This window comes from Lacerta agilis, chromosome 13 (genome assembly GCF_009819535.1).
Source record: "Lacerta agilis isolate rLacAgi1 chromosome 13, rLacAgi1.pri, whole genome shotgun sequence".
NCBI lineage: Eukaryota > Metazoa > Chordata > Lepidosauria > Squamata > Lacertidae > Lacerta > Lacerta agilis.
Window position 1 is genome coordinate 37,638,338 of NC_046324.1, and position 22,947 is coordinate 37,661,284.

The 22,947-nt window shown below is 41.7% G+C and overlaps 2 protein-coding genes and 1 pseudogene across 3 annotated transcripts in view; 2 read left to right on the forward strand and 1 right to left on the reverse strand.

Moving 5' to 3' along the window:
• Positions 1–2,426, forward strand: part of GSPT1 (G1 to S phase transition 1) — a 35,149-nt gene extending 32,723 nt beyond the window's left edge. For both annotated transcript variants that reach the window (XM_033167995.1, XM_033167996.1), the window contains exon 15: positions 669–2,426. In XM_033167995.1, coding sequence (XP_033023886.1) covers positions 669–721 — 53 coding nt within the window. In that variant the 3' untranslated portion in view covers positions 722–2,426. The remainder of the gene's footprint in view (positions 1–668) is intronic.
• A 2,533-nt stretch (positions 2,427–4,959) lies between these two features.
• RSL1D1 (ribosomal L1 domain containing 1) lies at positions 4,960–13,107 on the forward strand. Its single transcript, XM_033167456.1, has 9 exons — positions 4,960–5,062; positions 6,931–7,073; positions 7,506–7,644; positions 8,222–8,370; positions 8,465–8,566; positions 9,694–9,787; positions 10,006–10,128; positions 10,581–10,811; positions 12,402–13,107. Exons 1-9 carry the CDS (start codon positions 5,024–5,026, stop codon positions 12,576–12,578), a joined length of 1,197 nt encoding a protein of 398 aa, XP_033023347.1. The 5' UTR covers positions 4,960–5,023; the 3' UTR covers positions 12,579–13,107.
• Positions 13,108–13,417: 310 nt separating this feature from the next.
• On the reverse strand, positions 13,418–13,473 carry LOC117057224 (annotated as a pseudogene).
• Between the last annotated feature and the right edge of the window lie 9,474 nt (positions 13,474–22,947).

The window sequence follows — 22,947 nt, forward strand, 5'->3', positions numbered from 1 at the left end:
GGAATGTCAAAATTGGCATAGAATTTAGGGGGAGCAAATTGGTTTGGGCTGAAATTCAGATTCTCTGGTACAAAAACAAAATCAGAAGCCTTGTATCCATTTCCATTGTTGGGAAGGAAGATTTTATTACAGTTCATTTAGAAGAGCATAAGCTTCTCTGCAGAAACTACTGTGTAGATTGAGGTAGCACTCTCTACGTTCATATGCAACACTAAATGTTTTGTTTCTGCCATGGTTTGTTGAACAAAGCAGGTTCTGACAAGCAAAACAACTGTGGCTTGTTCCACTTAACTTTGGTTTCATTTTCTAAATTTTCTTGCTTTGCTCATTTATCGCCACATGCATATAATGCAAGATGCAAAAACGAAGGAGGGTTAAGCCCAAGGTTCAGAGGTAACAAGAAAACATGTTTAATGCAAGCCAAGATACATAAGCCAACATCAGAACCATTGTTTCATATTCTGGTTTGTTGACCACAAACAAACCATAGTAGGTTGTGGCAGGTTTGCATGTACAAATAAGCTAACCCCCCCCCCAAAAAAAAAAGTTCATTGTTAAGTGCAAACCAGGTTTTGTGTAAAATCTGTGTGACTGTTCGTTTACTTGGAAGGTTTTTCAAAGGTTCACACATGTATGTCTCCTAACAACCATTTCTGTGTTTTGTTTAGGTAAGACCATTGCAATTGGAAAAGTTTTGAAATTGGTTCCAGAGAAGGATTAAGCATTGTTTTTGACAAGCCTGCACAAATACTGTGAGGGGGAAAAATTTGACTCTGCAAAAGCCTACTTCACATCGCCTTCTTATTTTCTTCCCATTGATAACCTTATCCCTATATTTGCAAAGATGAGATTTCACAGCAAAGGTCCACATTATGTCAGCTTTCTCATATTGAGAGCTCTGCTATGCCACTGTTGAATTCCCCCCCAAAGTTTTTTTTCCCTCCCCCTTCCTCCTAAATTCTGCTTCCTTGGAAAGATTTGGCAATAGCTTTGTAAGTGATGTGGACATAATTGCCTAGAATTATGAAAAATCTATAGGATTTATGTTTATTTCCCCTCTCCCAGCACATTGAAACATTTTTCAAGGCAGATCATTAAGAGTGTGCAAGCGTGTGTGCACATGTTACAAAGACAATTACCATGTTAATAAACTATTCAATTTGAAATCTTTTTTCAGTATCTTAATTGCTTTTGAATAATGTTTTTATCCAGATGTAACACCTGTTGCATTAGCTTTTAACCTGCCAAGTAATCTGAATATTCAATTACTTAGGCTTTTCTGAAACCCAACTCTTTCCCTTTGCCGCCTCCCGGACGAAGTTATAAATGAAGCAATTAGACAATTGACAAAAATTTGTACTAAAGAAACTTCCGTTCTCCCTTTCCTTATGGTGGATTTAAAAAAATTAAATATGTTCATGCAAGTATGGTACTATTTAATTAGTGTTGCATCACTTTATCTACAAACAAACTTAACTTGATTTTTTTTTTTTACGCACTGGGGCGAGCTAGATCTACCTACAGTGCCCTGAATTACATCATCAAATCCTTTCTGGCAGAAAATGCTAAACAATAAAATTAGTAGGACTGTTACGTGACATCTTTGGCAATAATGCTGGTACATGATGTTTGGTCTAAAAACTAAGCACAAGTACCAGTTTATGATAAAGTTGTGCTCTTCATTCTATCTTTTAACTTGGAAGATGGGAGAATCTTTGGTTGCTGGGTTTTGTTTTGTTTTTTTAAAAAAAGAGATTTGAAGCAAACCAAATAGGCCATAGAGGAGTGGTAGGTATTCACTCAACTGGCAGCGGCTGAATGATGGCTCACTCAGCAAGTGCCACTTATTTAATCCAGAAGGTTTGTTTGCTCATTAAAATTGAGAGTAGAATCAAGCACAGTCTATAAATTTCTGCATATCAAAGCAATTTGAGTTAAGGGGAAGCAAAAGTGAATAAAAGGATTTGTGGTTGGCAGTTCAAAGGAACAGGGGTTGTAAACTTTATACTTGGCTAAATGTTGGTCTGTACCATTGCTATAAACAATTAGGGAAAGAGTTGAAAGGGAGGTGCAATGATATTCAAAGTGTTTAATGGCAAATCTCCATTATTAGGTTCATATAAGAAGGCTGACTTCCAATATTGTTCAAAGTGCTTCTCCAATTAAATCCTTTGCAGTGTATGTTCAAATAGTAATGTGCCCTTTCCCCTAAAGTTTACAGTCATGTGACTGTTTCATTTTACACAATTCTAAATTTAAAATGTTTGCCCTTTTTTGTTTCTTTGTAACTGTGGAACCTCCCATCCATTTCACTTGAGGCTACATTGTATGGACGAAGCAAAGTTTATTGTCCTTCAATTTCATATGACTACACTTGTAGCTACCGTAATGCATGAAATTTAAATAAATTTTATTATGTCTGCAAATTTCTGGGCTTTTATTTTTCTGGGAATCTGAAAGCTTTTAAAGTCAATAACTTTTAAAAACAAAGCTAAAGAATTCAGATAAAGCTGAAAAATTCAAAAATAATCCAGATTTTTCTTTTTCTTTTTCTTTCTTTATAATGTAAGATGAAGGAAGAGTCTGAAAGATTTGCCTGAGCTGATGAGCTTACCATTTTCAGATGTTAAGTTGTGCTGTGTTTGTATCTTAAGCTCCGCTTCTTTCCTTTGAGATGATTGCTAGTGAATAATGTAGTTGGTGAAGGATTTTTTCTTCCTGACATAGCTAATGACAATTCTTGGAGGCAGAGATGCAACTAAAGAAAGTAGTAGTCATTGAATGCAGTCATTCTTTAGAGCAAAAGTTGCACTTGAGGACAGGAGCAGACTTTGGTCTTTCAAATTTCAGTGACACACTGTGCAAAAATTCAGCCCCCTCTTGCCTTCCATTCTGCATGTGCAGTGCATCATACTTACAGCACACCCCTTGGATCAGTGATCAGTGTGGGGGAATCAGTCACACTGCCCTAAATGTGCCTCCGCTGAGGAACTGCAGGACTTAAGAACAGGAATGCTCACCAAAGGTGACATATGATGCATATGGAATTCAGTTAGGGTTGCAGTGCTGAATGCACTCATTCCAGGGTTAAATATAATTGAAATGGAAAGGACTTTATTCAAGAGAACTGGGGCTTTGGTGTTAATTTGTGTTACCACTGCATTCAGAACCTCAGGCTTTAAAGTCCCAAAGAGTTTTCCAATTACATGATTTAGATTGCAAGTTTCTCCTCTTCATCGTATTATATCAAGCTTGGTAAATGTAAAACAACCTCTTGGGCAGGTCTGAGGAATCATGCTGAACTTCAGATATTGCTGAACTACAATTCCCATCAGCCTCAGCAAGCATGGCCAATGTCCAGGGATGATGGGATTTAGTGGTTTAACAATGTCTGGAGGGTCAGAGGTCCCCCACACCAGTTACACACAAGTTGTGCCCTGCCCATTGAAGTGAATGGAGGCACCTTCATTGGTAAGGGAGTTTCCTACATGCACCAGAGCTCATGTGAGGCATCACTAGACCAAGGTGTGTGCCTCGGGAGCTGTGAAAGCATTAAGACTGAAGGATAGTGCTAGTATACTAAGTCAAAATTCTGGAGGCTCCATCTTTTCTCCCCAAGATAGAAAGGTTACAATTTAAACCTTCTGGTTTACTCATTCCACATAAATTTATATACAGGATATAAATTCCTTCTTGCACAGCTTTGTTGGTTAGAGCATGGTGCTAATAATGCCAAGGTTGCAGGTACAATTCCTGTATAGGACAGCTGCATATTCCTACATTACAGGGGTTTGGCCTAGATGATCCTTGGGGTCCCTTCCAACTCTACAATTAACGTTTTATGAATGTTCTATGAATGAATGTTTCTAAGTCAAGTAAAGTTCCTGTTAAAACAATTTGCAGCTGTGCTACGACCACATCTTGCCACTAATCATGTAAAAACACTTCATCAATGTTCATGGCTGTTTTGTATTTTTCTTCTAGGGGAAAAAATAGAAACCCTGGCTAGGCTTGAGGAGAAAGCTTGGAAATGTGAGATTGGAAAGGATTGAGTGTGTTAATAGCCACGACTTAAAACTATTATTTCAAACTCTGCTGATGATAGATGACTTTGGAGTGTGTTCTTGAATTTGAAAGCTTAGTAATGTAAGCAGTGATTAAATGCAAAGCTTGAATGTGCCATAAAAGCCTCCTGATTAATATTCTGTAAACCGCTTTGAGGTTGCTCTACAAACAAGCAGTGCATACATTTTTTATGAAATAGAAGTTAAAACCCAAGGACCTCCTGTGCTCCCTCCCTGCAGAAAAACCACAACCCTTTCACTGGTTGCAGCAATCTCCTTAAATCGCCCCCTCGGACTTCCTCTCATTCCAGACCCAACTTTTAGCAGAAGACATGGTGCTTCCACTGGACTCTTTGCGAAGGCACGATTCCCATTCTTAAACGTTTAAAAATTCAACGCTCATTTCCCCAATGCTTTTAGCTGTTTCTATTTTATCTGTAAGCCGCCTTGAGTCCCTGCTAGAGAGAAGGCGGAAAAATAATGATAACACAGTACTGTAATAATAATGACAGGTGGTAAGATATCTGGCGTGCTCTGGTCCATGGGGTCACGAAGAGTCGGACACGACTGAAGGACTGAACAACAACAAGACATCAGGGATGCAACTCCTGACTTCGCTACTTTTTGTTTAGAACGGTGGGGAGGGTATTAATAGCACAGCAACAACTGCATTAAAATTTCGGGGTTTCTCCCCTTGTTCTGCATCTCCGCCCCGAGAACGTCCAAAAATGGCGCCCGAAGTGGAACAAGACTCGAGCTTTGCCGCTCTAGCGTTCCAGTTTCACTATAGAGAGGAAGCGTCGCCCCCTCGGCTCCCATAGAGACTAGACCGGAAGTCTAGCTGGTTCACTCTGGGACTCAGTGGAAACCCTCCCTCCGGTGGCTTTTTCCTGCGTCCGCTGCGGGTGACGTCATTGCCGCTCGCCGAGGTGTGTTGGCGCACGAGGAGAAGCGGCAGCATGGATCCGGCTACGGAGGTTCCTGTGGATCAAGGGCAGGTAAGAAGAGGCGGCCGCCGCTTTGTGGGGTGGGGGCAAGTTCCCGCAATGGAGATGCGGCTTACCTATCAGGATATGGACATCTCCTCTTGGTGGGCGGCAGCGGGAATGCAGCACTTGGGGGGCTTCTCTCTGGCGTGGCGCCCGCTAGAGCGGAGGCAGCAGCTGGGCTTTCCGCCTTTCGGTTCTGCGATCCGGAGTCTGGCGGGGTGGCGATAAACCGCTGCTTGAGTGGGATTGCGGGGAGCTGGCATCAACATCTCATTCAGCTGTGAAGTTCAACGGGGCCAGGCCCTCTCAGCCTAGCCCAAAATTGGGGGGGGGGGAGAGAGAAGAGAGAGGAGAGAGACTTCAATTCCCTTAGGAGAGAAACCCGACTGCTGAGTAACTTTTAAATACATTGGAACTTGGAACTGTTTGCAAAGGATAGCCCCTGCTTTCTGATACCAGCTCAGAAAAGGACAACCAAAAATATAGAGGGATGGAGCAAAACCCTTATGAGGACAGGTTGCAGCCCTGGGGTCTTTTTAGGTTAGAGAAAAGGTAAGAGGCGGCATAATATAAGTTTATAAGACTATGCCATGACATGGAGGAAGGTGTGAAGTGATTACTTTGCTGCTTGTGTTGGCCTAGATTAGGGTTTGGAAACCTGTGGGTCCTCCAGATGTTGCTGGACTCCAACTCCCATCAGCCACAGGCAGCACGAGGTTGCTGTATCAGGAGGGGGAGCATGGATGTAGTTTCTGTATCAAAAATTTTATTTAGTTACTAATGATGCTGTTTTGTGGAGTTCATTGTATTTTTGTGTTTGATTTTAATCTGCAATCTTACATGTAAGAGAATATTTTGTTTTCCTGCAAATTCTGTTGCTTTAAAAGTATATTTTATATCTGACCTTCATCTGTGTTATAAGAATTCTAAGGTCTCAGATATAGAATAATGTTCATAATTGCATAAGGTAAACACACATGCATAAGTATATAAACCATGTGTCTAAAATAGTACAAGAGATCAGTTCTGAAGCCATTTTGACTCTCCCTAAAAGTACCACAAATATTTTTCTGCAGTAGGAGGATGGGGAAAACTTTCCAATTTTTCTTTTCACTTGCAAATTCTTCCTGCAAACCGAGTCTGGCAAATATATTGTAAGGTGAGCAGACTATCACCAGGTGTAATTTTTTTAAAAAAAGAGTCAGGAACTAAAGTATCTGCCATCTGAAATGAATGGCTGGGCTACCCAGACAAATGCAATCAGAAAGGCTTCATCAGGTACCTTGATAGACAGGAGAGAAGTTGCACTCACAGTACTGCTAGAGACCACCTGATGTATCTATTATATTTTTGGCGTCATTTCGGGCGAAGGCATGGGTAGGCAAACTAAGGCCCGGGGGCTGGATCTGGCCCAATCGCCTCCTGGATCCGGCCCGCGGATGGTTGGGGAATCAGCGTGTTTTTACATGAGTAGAATGTTTGCTTTTATTTAAAATGCATCTCTGTGTTATTAATATAGTCGGGCCCCCCACAAGGACAGTGGACCAGCCCCCTGCTGAAAAAGTTTGCTGACCCCTGGGCTAAGGGGTGGGCAATTTCAAAAGTCTTGCACATCCTTGTTTTGTGTCTCTCTCACCTTCTTGCGGGGGGGGGGGTGACTCTGCCTTGCTTTCTACTGGATCTTTGCCTTCATCCATTCATCTCTGTCCAATCGTGGACTTAGGAGACTCAGTGCCTTGGGGAATTGGGTAGCAAAAGCCTACCCCACATTTTCTGTAACGTCTGTAATGCTGCATTTGAGGCTTCAGCTGAGGTTATTACCTGCTTTGAGATTATTAATTTTTAAATGATACCTTCTTGTGGATTTGCTCTTTCAGATTAAAAAAGCAGCTCAGGCCCTCCTTGCATTCAGTGCCAATAAGCAAAAAAATGCAGAGAAGCTGCTGTTGAATGAGGACCAGCATGTATTTCTGATGGTCACAGTTTGGAAAATCCCTCCACGTGAACAAGTCGTCAAAATGTAAGGCTCTGGGTTTTGCTGCCCTGCTGTAATGTCTTTGACCATGATGCCTTTTGCTTCAGTTGTATTCATGACTATTGTCAATCATTCCTTCTGTTTCCAATGGCCAGGCTGTGAGCGATATCACTTACATAGCCAAAATGACATTCAAGCAAGCTTTGACCTGGGAGGCCTGGGTTCAAGTTCCCACTCAGCTGTGAAAGTCACTTTGTGACCTTGGACCAGCCACTACCTCTCAGCCTTACCTACCTTTTCAATATAATTGAGGAAATAAAATCAAAACATAATTAGAATCATGTAAAAAAAAATCGGAACAGTAACATACCTTCGCAGCTTATCTGTGTTAACTGGTTAATCTATTTTTCTTATTTGAGATTGTACTCCAGCTGGAAACTACTGTGCATTCTTAAAATCTTGTTCTCTTCATTCCAGAACACTGCCTCATGATATTTTGCCGGCCACATCAGATGTTTGCCTCTTCACAAAAGATGAGCCAAGCTTAACAGCTGAGCAGACTGAGAACTTGTACAGGAAACTCTTGTCCCAGCATGGAATCACAAGGATCAGCGAGGTACAGAGAGAACTCTTAGCTTCATCAATTGGTTTAGTTTAGCCTGACATACGAATGCAGCCTAAGGCTTCATCTTAGAAATGTCAGTGATTTAAGTGATATATAAGTACCTTAAATCAGGTGTGGGGGAACCTTTGGCCCTCCAGATGTTGCTGAGCTACAACTCCCATCAGCCCTAGCATGCATGGTTACTAGAGTTCTTCTCCTGTCACATCTGACAGGCCAAAGGTTCCCCACAACTGATTTAAAGTATTTATATACCATGCAGTAATCTGCCTCATATTGGTTTGCATTCTGATTGATCCAGGTCATGTTATGCTTTATAGTACATTTCATTTTGAAAATGCTATTCATTGCTTTCTTTAGGTCTAAAGCGGCATATAAAATACGTTGGAATCATCATCATCAATGTGATTTTATGTTCCTTCAATTTCTGTTTTATTGTTTCAATATTCTGTTCTTCACTTGGGGCGCTTTGAGCCTAAAGTGCTATATAAATAAACTGTAATCATCATTATTTTATCTTTTAATTAAATTCTGTAGTGTAATCTAACCAATCTCACCCCTGTATCTGAAGGTCATCTCCTACAAAACACTGAAAAAAGAATATAAACCTTATGAAGCAAAGCGTCGCCTCCTGAGTCGATTTTCTCTCTTTTTGGCTGATGACCGGATTCGACGGCTTCTTCCATCGCACATAGGGAAACACTTCTATAGGAGTAAAAAGTAAGCATCCTCACTTATCCATGTTTCATTTCTACAAAATTCTACTAAGCATGCTGAACACTTACTGAAATCTTGCATTTTTCTATCATATAAGGGCTCCTGTGTCTGTGAATCTGAAAGCGAAGGACCTCTCTAAGGAAATAAACAAGCATCTCCAAGGAACTATTCTTCCAGTCACAAACAAGGGGTGTTGCTAGTAAGTATTAATTTTGATACTTAACTTTCATCAACCAGACTATGAATTTCTTTACTGGCTGCATTTATGCGTTGCGTCTCAGGCATTTACAACATAATGCTAACCCAAAGAAATTCCAAAAGACAAAGGGGAATATTCAGCCAATTTTTACTCAGCATATACTCTTTGAAATTTCCATGCCTAATTCAGTCCTGTTTGTTAATTTCAGTGGGATCTGCTCTGCATAAAATTTAGTTGAGTACCCCCCAAGCTAATAAAGGAGCAGACTTGTCTCAGGCTATTCATGGTATTTCTTCTTGAACTTAAAGGTGGTATATAAATTATTTTATTATTGGTGACCACAGTTGACTCGCAACTTGTGCACGTTTAACTTGCACGATCGCAGCCTTACGGGCTTGGCAGTTGTCCATCTGAAATTGCACAGATTAAACGCACACAAGGTAGACAGCTTAGCGGTTCTTTCAGTGTGGAAAGAGTTTTCAGGCTTACTTACCAGTTGACTGTGTTATCGTTATCATTATTATGTGCTTTGTAGTTCTTCACCCTGGTATTTATTTTAAGGAAGATGTCATGGACTGGCTTGGATGCAGAGGAGAGGTGGGAGACACCAAGCTGGAGGGAAAGAAGGCTCAGAGCCAGGGAACTGGTGGTGGGATGATGATGATTCGTCAGAGGGAGAAGAGGGAGCAGACTAGGAGGAGGAGGAGGTGTCATAAGCTGAAGAGGCAACAGGGTTTAGTGAGCAGGAAGAGACTGTGGCAGAGAGCAATCCAGAACCAGAAACACCAAGGTGGAACCTCTAGGTTCAAGGGCAGCATTCCTCTGAGGAATGCTGGGGAATACGGACAAGAGAGGGCTGTTGTGTTCGTGCACTGCTTCTTAGTTTCCCAGAGGCCACTGTAAGAAACGGGATACTAGACTAGATGGACCTTCAATCTCATCCTCTAGGGCGGGTGGTGGGGAACCTCCAGCCCACAAGCTGAACCTGCCCCACCTGGCCTCCGCATTTGGCCCACAAGACCATTCCCCCAAAGTCCGCCCCACTCTGTTTTATAGAGAAAGAACAGACAGCTGAAGGACTGCCATTCAGCAGGGTATTGACTCCAGGCCTTGCTCTCTTTTTTCAGTTCTATACGTGTTGGTCACAGTGGCATGGAGGCCTGGAAGATCTCTGAAAACGTTGTTGCTGCCGTGAAAGTGTTCGCCATGAAAGCCCCCCAGGTAATGATGCTCAGTCAGGTGAGGGGTTAAGGCATCTCCTCTGCACACTCATCCAGGAGTAAATCCCATTAATCTTGGTGGAGCTTATTTCCAAGTAAATATGCATGGAATTGGGCTGTCCATCTTTTTATTAAAGCGGTTTGCTTTGTGTCTGCCCTCTTTCATTAACCTTTTCTTTCTTTTTTTTAAATAAAAACAACAACACACAATTGCTGCAGATCTGGAAAAGTGTTAAGATCCTTCATCTCAAGATGAGCAAATCTGTTGCTCTTCCGATCTTTACCTGTAGTAATCCCAAATCAGGTGCTCCTCAGAAACAGCCAGATGACAAAGTTGAACAGGTAGGAGACTGACTCATGCATACATACTGGGCTCTTTCAGCAAGGGTGGTCCTCCTGGCTGGTTATACAACTACAGCTATTTAGTATTTTGTAACTTCTGCATGTCTGAAGTGGCTTGCTTAAATAAAAATGTTTTAAGTAGGCACAGGAAAGAGAGCAGTGAAGGTCAATAGACAGGGAGTTCCAAAATGTAAGTGTTGCCATGCTGGGATACGGATTTCTTACGACTGGGGAATCAGTATTGGGTTCCACAGATCAAAGCAGTCGAGTAGGTGCATTTGGGAATTGTAGTTCTACTATTCGGAGGGCGCTGGGTTGGCTGTATGTGGAACTAGGAGTAAGATCCCAAAATGTTCTGGGAAATGTGCATTGGTACGTGGTATGTACCCATGTGCTTGTATTGGTGTGGTCTTTTGATAAAGGGGCTAAGGAAATTAATAAATACCTTCCAGGAAAACCAAACGAAGAAGAAGAAAAAGAAAGGGAAAAAGACAGCTGGAAAGAAGAACGTGGCTAAAGCAGGGACGACGGGAGAAATCAGCCAGGTTCCTGCCATCACTGGGGGAAAGAAGGCAGCAGCAGCAGCAGCAGTCTCTGCCGTTGTCAAAGCGGAAGAAGATGAGGATGAAGACATTCCACAGCTGGTTCCAATCCAAGCATCTCCCGGTGTGAAAAATGAGAAGGTAAACCAATCTTGTTCTGGCTGAGTTGCAATTGGAGCTTCAACCTGACTGGAGATTCTATTCCAGAAACCTTGCAGGCATGTCCACACGGTATGCTGAACACAGGGACAAGCTGCGGGTGTGTTTGTGTGAATTATTTGTATGCACAGGGACACAGGTTGTGCTCTCATGGAATGGAATGTGAGGGTATCTGTGTGGTAGTTTTGCCACCCTCAAAAGCAGGAGGAACGGTAGGCCTGGAAAGGGGTTTCTCCACGGTAGCCCCTAAATTGTGGAACTCCATCCCCACAGAGGTGAATTTGGTTAATAATGATAATAATAATTTATTATTTGTACCCTGCCCATCTGGCTGGGTCTCCCCAGCCACCCTGGGCGGCTTCCAACAAATATCAAAATACCTTCACTCTACAGTTTTTTCCATATGCTGAAGAGAACCTCTTTACCCTTGCCTTTGACGGAATTAATGTGTTTTTTTTGGGGGGGAACCCCACCTCTTTTGTTGATTCACTGTTTCATTTCATCTGGAACCGTTTTACTTGTTTTTACCATTTTGATGGTTTTATCCATTTCTAGGGGGGGGGGGGAACTTCTGTAACCCACCCCAGGATCTTATACTGAAGGGTGGGTTATAAAACTTGTAAAATAAATAAAGTACAATACGTAACTTAATTGTATTTAAGAAAACAGGCAAAAGTATCTTTTGCTTGAGATTTGGAAGAAAGGAAGCAGAGGTTTCTTTACTTTATGGGTGAACAAAATCCAATAATGATGTTCAGGTGCAGTTTGTGCCAGGTAGAAATAATAATTATTATTTTATTATTTGTACCTCGCTCTTCTGACTGGGTTACCCCCGGCCACTCTGGGTGGCTTCCAGCATATGCAAAAACATAAATAAGACATTAAACACTAAAAACGTCCAGATACAGGGCTGCCTTTAGATGCCTTCTAAAGCAGTGTTTTTCAACCACTGTTCCGCGGCACACTAGTGTGCCGCGAGATGTTGCCTGGTGTGCCGTGGTAAAAATTGAAAAATTACTTTATATATAGTCAATATAGGCACAGAGTTAATTTTTTTAACATTTTCTAATGGTGGTGTGCCTCGTGATTTTTTTCATGAAACAAGTGTGCCTTTGCCCAAAAAAGGTTGAAAAACACTGTTCTAAAGGTTGTATAGTTACTTATCCCCTTGATATCTGATAGGAAAGCTACCAAGAAGCCCCTCTGTGTGGTTCTTTGTAATCTCACTTCTCACGGTGAGGGAGCTGCCAGAAGGCCCTCAGACTTGGATCTCAGGGTTTGGGCTGAACAAGGGGGGTGGAGACTCTGCTTCGGGCATACAGCACCAAGGCCATTTAGGGCTTTAAAAGTAAGAGCCAACACTAGCTTTTATTCTTAGTGACATTTGGTAGTGACTGGGGAGAAAAATAAAATCATTCTACAGATATTATGGTGAACAAAAACAGATGAGTTCATACATCGAACTACCGTGTGTTCTGAGTTCCGCTCATCATTGCTCTCATCATCATTTTTTAAAAGAAAAAATTCTCCTGATGGGTGCCTTTATTCTCTTGCTTTCCCTCTTCATTATAGGTGATAGAGCCTAGACCTGCCACAGGAAAAGAAGTGAAAGCCGGCAAAAAAGCTTCAGCAACTCTAACTCTCCTTGGCAAGAGGAAGACATCCCCGTCTCCAGGAACACAACTGAAAACACCTGGAGTTGGGTCGAATTTGCTTGGGCGAGACAAGAAACCCAAGACCCGAAGCTAAAACGTCTTGGAAGAGGAGTAGACAAAGACCCCAAAGAAGACAGAAGCAAAGTCTTCTGTGACCCCTAAACCAGGGGAATTGCTCAAGTCTGCCAAGAAAGCTCCTTAAACTTGGGGAAATGAAGGTGCCGCAGTCAACATGACCAGCGTTGCAGCACATTGTCAAGTTGCTTTTTTAAACATAGGGTTGTAGCCACCAAAGTTGTCCTGTTAGTACAAGGCCTTGTCCGCTCACTCTTTTTCCCTCCCGTGTGCCCCACCCCACCTCCTTTCAAACCCTCTGGAGCAGATGTTGGGAGCGCAAGGAGAGAGGGGAGATGTTCTGTGTCCCAACCGGATGTCCTTGCACCAGTAGGATGACTTTGTTGAGTACAACTTGTAAAAGTCAATGGAGTTCAGCAGAAAAGTCACCTTGACAATAGGGTGGCTATAGAGAGCCAGCATTTTTCTTAGCAATCTGTAATCTTGTTTCTGACCGCTAATACAAAACTGTGTTATTCAGATCTATATAAAGTCAGACTTTCCTTTTATGACATGTGCATTGCATCTTTTTTTTGCCTCTACTTCATTGCCAGACTAGTCTTCAGTTTGCGAGTTGCTGCACTTGTGGATCTGAAAGATTGATCGGTGGGCCTGGTAAATGGGAGCTGTAGTTCTGAGGAACTACATCTGAGGAAATTCAGTCCTGGGCTCCAAAAGGTGTCACAGCCCTGCTTTAGTAAAATGGAATATGTGCATCAGGGGTGGAGAAGATTTTTCAGCCAGAGCCTGGACCACTTTCCCTTCTGGGCAATTTTCTTGGAACCACATGCCAGCGATGGGCAGGGCCAGAGGCAAATGTGCTAATCTTCTCTGTATCGTTCCAATTTTAGTATATGTGCTGCCGAAGCGAGCACACCAGAGGCAAATGTGAAGTGAGCAACAAATACAAAGTTTGCCTTTCTGCAGGAGGCTATTTTCTATACACTCACACACCCCACTCTGTCCTTCATTAAGGCAAACAGGAGGTATGAATAGTTCACACATTGCAGCCAAGCAAAAACTCAAGGAGGGTTTGAAGCAGGGCCATTGAGGGGCTTGGCCTGGGGAGAATCCAGGTTGCCCTGCAGAGGCTCGAAGGGTTGCATTTGGCCCCCAGGGCTGAGGTTCCTATCCACCTAACATGTATAGTGAGAGTTTGCATACAGTGAAATTGGGGCTGCCACGTGATTGAAGAAAGCAGAGTCGGTCTAATAGATTTTGATTAAATTTGCAAATAAGTAAAAACAAATACTTAAGAATTTAATAGCACATTTCCTTTGTTTTCAAATGATACAGGCATATGTTGCAGCAAGAATAACAAAAGAGGTGTTTGCTCCTCTGCAAGGGGAAAGTTTTGGTTTATTTTTCCAAGATTGCAATTGCCACATCTCCAGTTTTGTAAGTGCAGGTACTGAAAGCCCCGGATTAGAGAGCCAGTGGTAACTAGAGTGTGAGACTAAGACTGAGAAGACAGATGCTCAGATTGTTAGGACAATCTCTCTCAGCCTTATGCATCTTACAGACTGGTGGTTTTATTTAAGGGTAAAGTACTGGCTTCACTATGATAAAAATCTTTTAAATCTAAATGCTTAGTTGCGCCTGGACTTTAAATTGTGCTATTAGTGGCTTTTAGTTAGGGAGGTCAGTTAATATGGACTATGTCAAATGCTGTTTATAGAAATTCTGAGTTTTACGTCAGTAGTCCTAATATTTATGCAATAAAGCATTTACATCTCTTTATCAAAGAGTTTTGAAGCTGAGCAAATGGTTTTGTGTTGTACATATAGATCAAATATAACCTTCTAAAAATTGTTTGAAATTGCACATGTTATCTCTTTATCTTGAGAAGTATTTAGCAAGATTTTTTTGCAAAAACACTCAGGTTAGTACTTAATAGCTGTGCTGTGTGTTGGCCAGATCCAATGCACTTTACAAAGTCAAGGTCAGATGTAAACACTTTATTTCAGTGTCATCAAATACAATCTTGCAATTTCTACATCAGAACATTTTTAGTAAACTTTCTTACTCGGTTGTCTGTGTGTGTCTGTGTATGTTGGCTAATTTGGCTTCCATCTCTTCAAGCTATTTTCAATTACTAATTTTTCAAGGCACATGTCAAGTAAATTAAACTCATGTCTAGTCTAAGTGCAAAACATTTATCACCTATTAGAATCTCTTAAAATAGAATCCAACAGAGTTATTGTAAAAAGTGACTTACTAACTTTTAAGACTTGCTTCCGCCCTTCTTGCTAAGTTCGATTCTGTTCATTAGGGTTGGAATAGGGAAAAATGAGTTCTATCCAATGCTTGTCCTACTTGGAGTAGATCCATTGAAACTAATGAACATGAATAGCACTAGCCAGTGGATATAACCCAATAATTTCTTGTGGCACAAGTGGTGTTATTTTGTTTAGCAAAGTGAAGGTGGTTGTGCTGTCACCATTTACTGCTGTAGTGAGGATCATTTTGCATACGTTTAAGCTGTTTAAGGGATGCAGGTGGTGCTGTGGGTTAAACCACTGAGCCTAGGGCTTGGAGATCAGAAGGTCAGCGATTCGCATCCCCGGAACAGGGTGAGCTCCCGTTGCTCAGTCCCAGCTCCTGCCCACCTAGCAGTTCGAAAGCACGTCAAATTGCAAGTAGATAAATAGGTACCGCTCCAGCAGGAAGGTAAACGGTGTTTCCGTGCGCTGCTCTGGTTCGCCAGAAGCGGCTTAGTCATGCTGGCCACATGACCCGGAAGCTGTACGCCGGCTCCCTCGGCCAGTAACGCAAGATGAGCGCCGCAACCCCAGAGTCGGGTACGACTGGACCTAATGGTCAGGGGTCCCTTTAACCTTTTTAAGCTGTTGTCAGAGGCTGTGTGCACACACCATATATTTGAAGCAGAATTTCCCAAGAATCCTGGGAACTTGTTTGTTAAGGATGCTGGGAACTGCTTTGTGAGGGTTAAACTACAATTCCCATGATTCTTTGGGGGAAGCCACGTGCTTCAAAAAGATGGCGCATACACAGCCACAGACCGGTTTATTCATTCCCTTGCTGTTTAGCTTCACCTTTACATTACCTCCACCCATGTCCGGGTATATCTGACAACTGAGGTTGATGCTCCATGCATCTGACCAAGCGGGCTCTAGGCCATGAAGCTTACGCCATAACATTACATTTTTAAAATCCCACTGGACTCTTGGTTTTGTTGCCACATGCTTAATTAACCCTCTGTAAATCAGCCCCAAGAAATTGTGGCACATGAACATTTAGGCAACATGCCATTCACATGTTTCACATTTGCGATGGCTCAGGTATATTTTAAATGGCTGATAATCTGTTTTACAGCAATCATGTTTGTTTGCTTCCTAGTGTATCTTTAACCAAGCTAACGGGATAGCTATGAAGGCAAACTGCCACCAGTGTACAGCACCTTGCTTGCGAGATTGCACTGGCTGCCAATCTGCTGCCAGGCAAAGTTCAAGGTGCTGTGCTAACATATAGAGAAACCCCTTTATCCCTTATGTTCCCAGTAGCTCACTATTCTGCAGCAGTCCAAGTCCAAAGATCTTAGAAGCCCACTCCACAGTAACTTGGAGAAGTGGTGGACTTTGGGCTTTCGAATTTCTCCAGTGCCCTGTGCAACACCAAAAATTGGTGCCCCTACCTCACCTTCTGTTCCAAGTCCTTGTTGTAGCTCCCTGTGGCACCCTCTTGACTCGATGCCCGGTGTGGGTGAACTGGTCACGCTCCCCTAAATCTACCTCTGCTTAGTGCAGGGCTTTCACCGTGGCTGCCCCCATTCTGTGAAATAGCATTCCTGTCGAGACACGGGAGGAGCCCACTATGTCAGCACTTTCTGGAAACAACGGAAGACATTTGTGATCTTCCCAGCTGGATCAATGGATTTCTGCCATGGGTGTCTTATTTTGGGTGGTTGTGTGTTTCGGTTTTGATTTTGTTTTCAAATATATCTGCTGTTTTCTGTGTTGCTTTTAACTGGGTTTATTTAAGTCTTTTGTACATCACCTTGAGATTTGTGTGGGGAGGGCAATCAATAAACTAATAAAATAACTATCACTCTCTTGTCATTATAAATCATCAGGGTTAAATGACTGAACTGGAGCATGTAACCTCCAGCAATCTGCAATAGTAAGGAGTGGGCCTCTTGCAATGAGCTAGATTTGTGGGTGCCCTCAAATGCATACCTCTTTTTGACTAACGTGTTTCAAAGGAATGATACTTCATATTGTCCCAATTCCCCTCTTCTGTAATCTGTTGCATCTCAGATTACAGAAATGTGCTGTGTGCAGAATCTGTTTTGTTTAATCGTCCAATCCTGTGAGTTCCACAAGAATAGCAAAACTCACCCATGTCAAATATATCTGTGCTGAAAGCAAAGACTGGTTTGCTTTCCCTCCCTGCACACACCATCAGACTTCATTGGAAGACAGCTTCCCTAAAGGCTAAACTCATACCTATGAGAGGGCATGCAAGTGATTTTTCAGTGCAACTTCTTTTTCATGGAAGAATGTCTCTGAAGAAATTCTAGTCGGCATGTTTTAGCAGCCATGCTCTTAGGTGCTCTTTATCTTGGGCTGCAATCCTAAACACGCTTCTGGAGAGTAAATCCCATTAAACACTGGGATTTTCTTCTGAGTAAGTATTCTTAGGGTTGCATGGTTAAAAGTCATTTTGTGAACAATCTTGCTTTCAATTAATTTTTTGTGATGTCTGCTTTAGGTTTTAAAAATTAAAAATCTGCCTCTGGATTTTTGCTTTTTGTAAAAGTGGTCACATCCACACCATATATTTAAAGCACTTTTAAGGCACATAGCTCCCTGTAAAGAATTCTGGGAACTTTAGTTCTCTAAGGGTGCTGGGAATTGTAGCTCTGAGTAGAGAGGTGACAATTTCCAAGATTCTTTGTGGTGGGAGCAATGACATTTAGATGATTTCTTTCAATGTAGATTTAACCACAGCTTTAACAAAACTGAAATTTAAAAAATAATTACATAAAATGGCTATGAAAACCCCCTTGTAGTGTGTGTACTGATAAACTTTTCTTTGTGAGTTAACAAAGCACCATAAAGAAATAAATGTTTTCATTTTTGTTTTCATTTAAAAACCCGCCTGCAGACCTTGAAGTAATTGCTCAAAATGGCATGTAGCCTAACCCCAGCTGTGTTTACTTGGAGGTAAGTCCCACTGATTTCAGTAGGACTTACCTGTAAACATCTGTACAACTGTGGCATCAGAAAGCAGCAAGATTACTGTGAGCACAATTAAGAAACTAAGCTACAGTACTTTTTTTTTAAAAAAAAAAATGTTATGTGAAAGTTTTGCCGTGGAAATGCATATGCAAAGAACTCACATAAAAGGTTTGGGGAAAGCTGTCCACCCACCCCTGACAATATTCAGGATCCCATGCAAAGCAGCCGGGATTGACATTAGAACACAGAGTCTTTTCAATTGGTTCACCTGGTATTGTCTACACTGACTGGCAAGAGTTCTCTAGGGTATTTAGAAACGGAATCTTTCCCCAGCCTTATGTGGAGATTCTGAGGATTGAACCTGGGACCTTTTGCATGCAAAGCAGATGCTCTACCACTGAGCTATGCCCTTTTCATTGTGCAGAAAGTCCAGGCATAACAGTGCGGATGAGTTTGTGCTACAGCTGCAGCTGCTGATACCTTTTGCACTGAGGACACAGGATTAGGCTGTCAGACATCATTTCTTCCAGCCCCAAATAAATGGTTGCATCTCTCTGCCAGCTTTTCTGCCTGTTTACATTATTTTATTGAAATAGTACCTCAAATGCTTTCCTTGGATAGTCTTGCCTGAAGAAGTATTTTGCAAACTGTGAAGTGTTCAGTTTTTAAAAACAAATTGAGGATGCCACCCCCTATGCACATGGTTATAAGGAGGAGCAAACAGTGGCACATGCTTCCATGTAAACATGTATAGAATTACCGGGGAAGGGGAAACAGTAGCTTTCCAGCTGTGGACTCCCCAGCCAGAAGAGCTAATGGTCAAAGACAATGGGATCTGTAGTCCAACAATGGGACAATGGGATCTGTAGTGGTATAGGTTTCATATCCTTAGATTACACTATAAGGCAAAATTCTGCCCTCCTGTTGCAAGTCTGGGAGTAGCCCCCCAAATCTTGTTGGTCACCAATTCCCATCAAGCCGCAGGCAGTGGGATCATTATAGGAGCTAAATTTCAACAACAGCTTTTCTTAACACTGATCCATAGAGATGTAGTGCCCTAATTTAAAATGATGGCCCCTTGGTTTGATCTATCATTTATTTAAAGGTTCAGAACATTAATATGCTCTTAAGCACTCTTTTTTTAAATAATTTGTTGCTTCAGCTTTCTTAATTGTATAATGTGAACTACTGTACAGGCAATACTGCCAGGTTTTAGTTTCACATTGCCAGGTTATCAAAGATAAGCTATTGTAGAGTTTCCTATCGTGAACTCTGTCCTTACTAATGGAAGAACTCTTATCTCAGCTGATAACAGGGAACTGGCCTATGGTGTTTGCTTTGCTTTAGATCCTATTTTCTTACTTGCACGAACCATTAAAAACAACTCTTTAAGATGACAAACACACACCCCTCTATATTTTCTGACTTTAGCACCACACCCATTATTAGCAGTCAGGGAGGAAATTGTGGAAGGTTTGGCAAAAAAACAGCACAGACGCTGAGGTCCTGAGTGCTCTGCAGGTTTTCCACTTGTGTATTTACACACCTGTCCCTAGGTATTAGATAGCATTATGATGTGTTCTAGTTTCCCCATGTGCACAGAACATTTGTCTCTAAAGCAAGCATGCAACTGCTGTTTTTCTCACTAGAATTAATAAACTCTTTCTGTAATCTGATCAATATATCTAACTGATTAGATTAAAGCAGGCATTTATTAACTTTAGAGGGGGGGTGGAAACCACTTGAATGCTTGGTTCACGATTCAATAACATAAACTCCAAACTCAATGTGGTTTATTGCAAATACACATTGCAAGTGCCTGTTGCCAATTAGTGATTAGGGCAACTATTTATGTTCTCTGTGACCAGGGGGTGGGGGTGGATTGGCGCTGATTCCTCACTTTCTTGCCTTGGCACACTAAATGAATACTATTTTATGGGAATGTTACATTAGCCAATAAATTATGGCTCCCCATTTTTGTGAGTGAGATATTCCAGGGCTATTGCAGTGGGTTTTGGTTTCCTTTGGATGAGAGTACACACTGGACAATTAAAGCATTTTGGCAATATTTGTTTCATTTACCAGTACAGTATGTCTCATTCTGAGCTCCCACTTGTCATAACTATGCTTTGTTGGATTCCATGTGGTGTTTGGTGCCCACGACGCATAATCCAGGGAGACCAACAGTATGTGATGGTACAGCCAATGACAGGCAGAGCTACCCCATAACTGGTTGTTTGAAAGGGAGGCAGGTGTGGGCTGGCTAAAGGGCAGACTGAGGTCAGTTGTGCAGAGTCCTACTTGCACCAGCCACCACTGTGGGGTATAAATTCTGAAAACATATCCTGGTTCCTATGCCAATGTCTGCAAAAGGAAAGCACACGGAACTGTGAACTTGAAATCTTCCCTTTTGCAGAGGTGGCAGGGCATGCGAGTTCAGGGCTGAGGCTAGCTCCTGTGCATCTGCTGCTCGGATGGATGGACCTAACTTCTGAATAATCGTCGTCTTTTTAAAATTAGTCTTCATTAAGTATTTTCTTGTGGTGCAAAATAATAATAATAATCTAATAAACAAGGAAAAGTACCTATAGTGTCTCCATATTCAATTCACAGCCTTTTTCACAATTCATTTGCTTTCGGTAAGGTTAAGGGACCCCTGACCATTAGGTCCAGCCGCAGACAACTCTGGGGTTGCGGCGTTCATCTTGCTTTATTGGCCGAGGGAGCTGGCCTACAGCTTCCAGGTCATGTGGCCAGCACGACTAAGCAGCTTCTGGAGAACCAGAGCAGCGCACAGAAACGCCGTTTACCTTCCTGCCAGAGCGGTACCTATTTATCTACTTGCACTTTGACGTGCTTTCGAACTGCTAGGTTGGCAGGAGCTGGGACCAAACAACGGGAGCTCACCCCGTTGTGGGGATTTGAACCGCCCACCTGATTGGCAAGGCCTAGGCTCTGTGGTTTAACCCACAGCACCACCCGCGTCGCTTTCGGTATGGGACCCTAATGTCCTAGACACCATGTTAGTGGGAAAAAGAAAGGAGAGAGGGAGGGGGAGAAGGAGAGTGGGAATAATGATCTTACATTTTACTGAATAGTCTTTTTGATATTCTTACTGGCTAGACTAAATGACTTAAGCATGTCATACTTTCTAGGTCCTCAGATCTTTGGAGTACATCTTGTGGCATGTCTGTGACAAAGCCAATCCCCACCCATGAGGGGCTACCATCTCTTGCTGATGCTTCAAACTTCCCTTCAGGAACAAGGAACGAGGCGGTTATAATTGGGGAACAAAGCAACTGGGTGTACTACAATAAGCCTCTTACATTGATTGCCATTGGACTCCTTGTATTTCTTAGTGGGATTGGCCTTTCTGCCTTGCACTTGGTCCACGCTGTAGATGTGCCATCTGCCCTGGGGCCTGTTTGTCTTTCCATTGGACTCATGTTCTTCGTTATGGGAATGGTGTGGCTACCAATTATTAAGCACGCCCTGAGATATGATGGACTTTTAACAGGAAGCCCTACAGACTCCAGCGCTTGAGAACAATACTTTTTAATGTGATATCCTGGTTTTTTTTTTAGCTTTTTAAATTGCTTTATTGAACTTTAAAAAACACACACAAAATAATAGTTATCCATAATAAAAAAAACATTTTTTCCATATCTGTTACACTTTATCACAGTCTTCTTTTGGTTCCAGTGACTTCCCGCCAATTCCATATACGGTAGCTTTAACTATGTATTTATCCAGCGCACTATTCATCTCTGTTTATAATAATTACTTTTCAAAGATAATGTACTTTCTTTAACTTATTCAGTGAATTATAGAAGCTATTCAAAGGATGCCATAGACTTCATATTATTACAATCCTTAATGTAATTTTTAAATAAACCCCATTCATTAAAAAATATAATTAATCCTGCTTGCAAAGATAGTTTTCTCACTATATTTGGTTTAACACATTTGTGCTAAAGGATTTTGCTTTTTCCTATAAATATTGTGGTCTTCTTCTTTGCATAAAGAAAACATGCTCACCACTTTGTTGTTCCCAAATAAAAGTAGTGCAGTTGTGCATAGAATTTTTCTAATGGGCCAACATGACTACCTTAATTTTTTGCCTCTTGAGAAATTTTGCACCTCTAGCAGATATAAACCGCCAGAGCTTTTTACAGGAGGAAGAAGTGTCCTCCTCTAAGGAGGAACCAAACAATACTTCTGCCAAAAGGCCTGGGGAGAGCTTTTTATATTTCTTCTCCTAAAGTGTATTAGGGGTCCACTTACTTTTATGAACATTTTTATTTGCAGTGGTGATAGGAAAAAAATAGTAGAGAAGGAAGAGGTTTTATGCCACGTACCGTATTTACTCAAATCTAATGCTCACCTTTTTTGGCCAAATTACGTTGCGAAAATTAAGGTGCACATTTGATTTGATGGTGCTTTAGACTCAAGTAAATACGGTAAAAAAAATCCTCTGGCAGATTTCCTGTGCCTTTTAAAGATGAAGTTCAAGTGACTGAGCTTTTGCTCGTACAAATTAGCACCCCCACTGTGTTTCAAGTCATGTCTGATATTCTCAAGAAACTACAGGGTACATCTGGATTGTGGATATCATGTATACTCAGCTCTAAAAGGTGAGAGCACACTGGAGCTGAAGCAAACAGTAATGTATACAGAGTCTCAGGTTTCCACATTTGTTCCTTTAACTACAGCAATAAATCTATTTTTAAAGAGCCACTAGATTCTTTGTTATTTTTGTTGGATTAACACAGCTAACCTGCACAAAATATGCTTTCCCCCACCCCTGCAACAGTCGATATAAAAAAAGTGCTCTTAGCCTGGGGTGTTTTCCTCATGGAACACTAATTCTGATTTTGAAATGGATTTTAACAAACTAAACTTTGTTAGGTTGCTTTGAAAGCCACTTGGCATGGTACAGACCACATAAACAGCTTTCCAACAAGGGATGAAATGTTTTAAGGACAGTAACTGGGAATTCAACAGAATAGCTGCAGCTTTATACAAAAACTGAGAGGCTTCACTATGTATGGCTTAGTCTTGAACACAGTGATTCTTACTTCTGAGTAGAGCATGAACAGACATTGCACTGTCTGGCTTCTGAACTCAGTGATCCTTCCTTATGAGTAA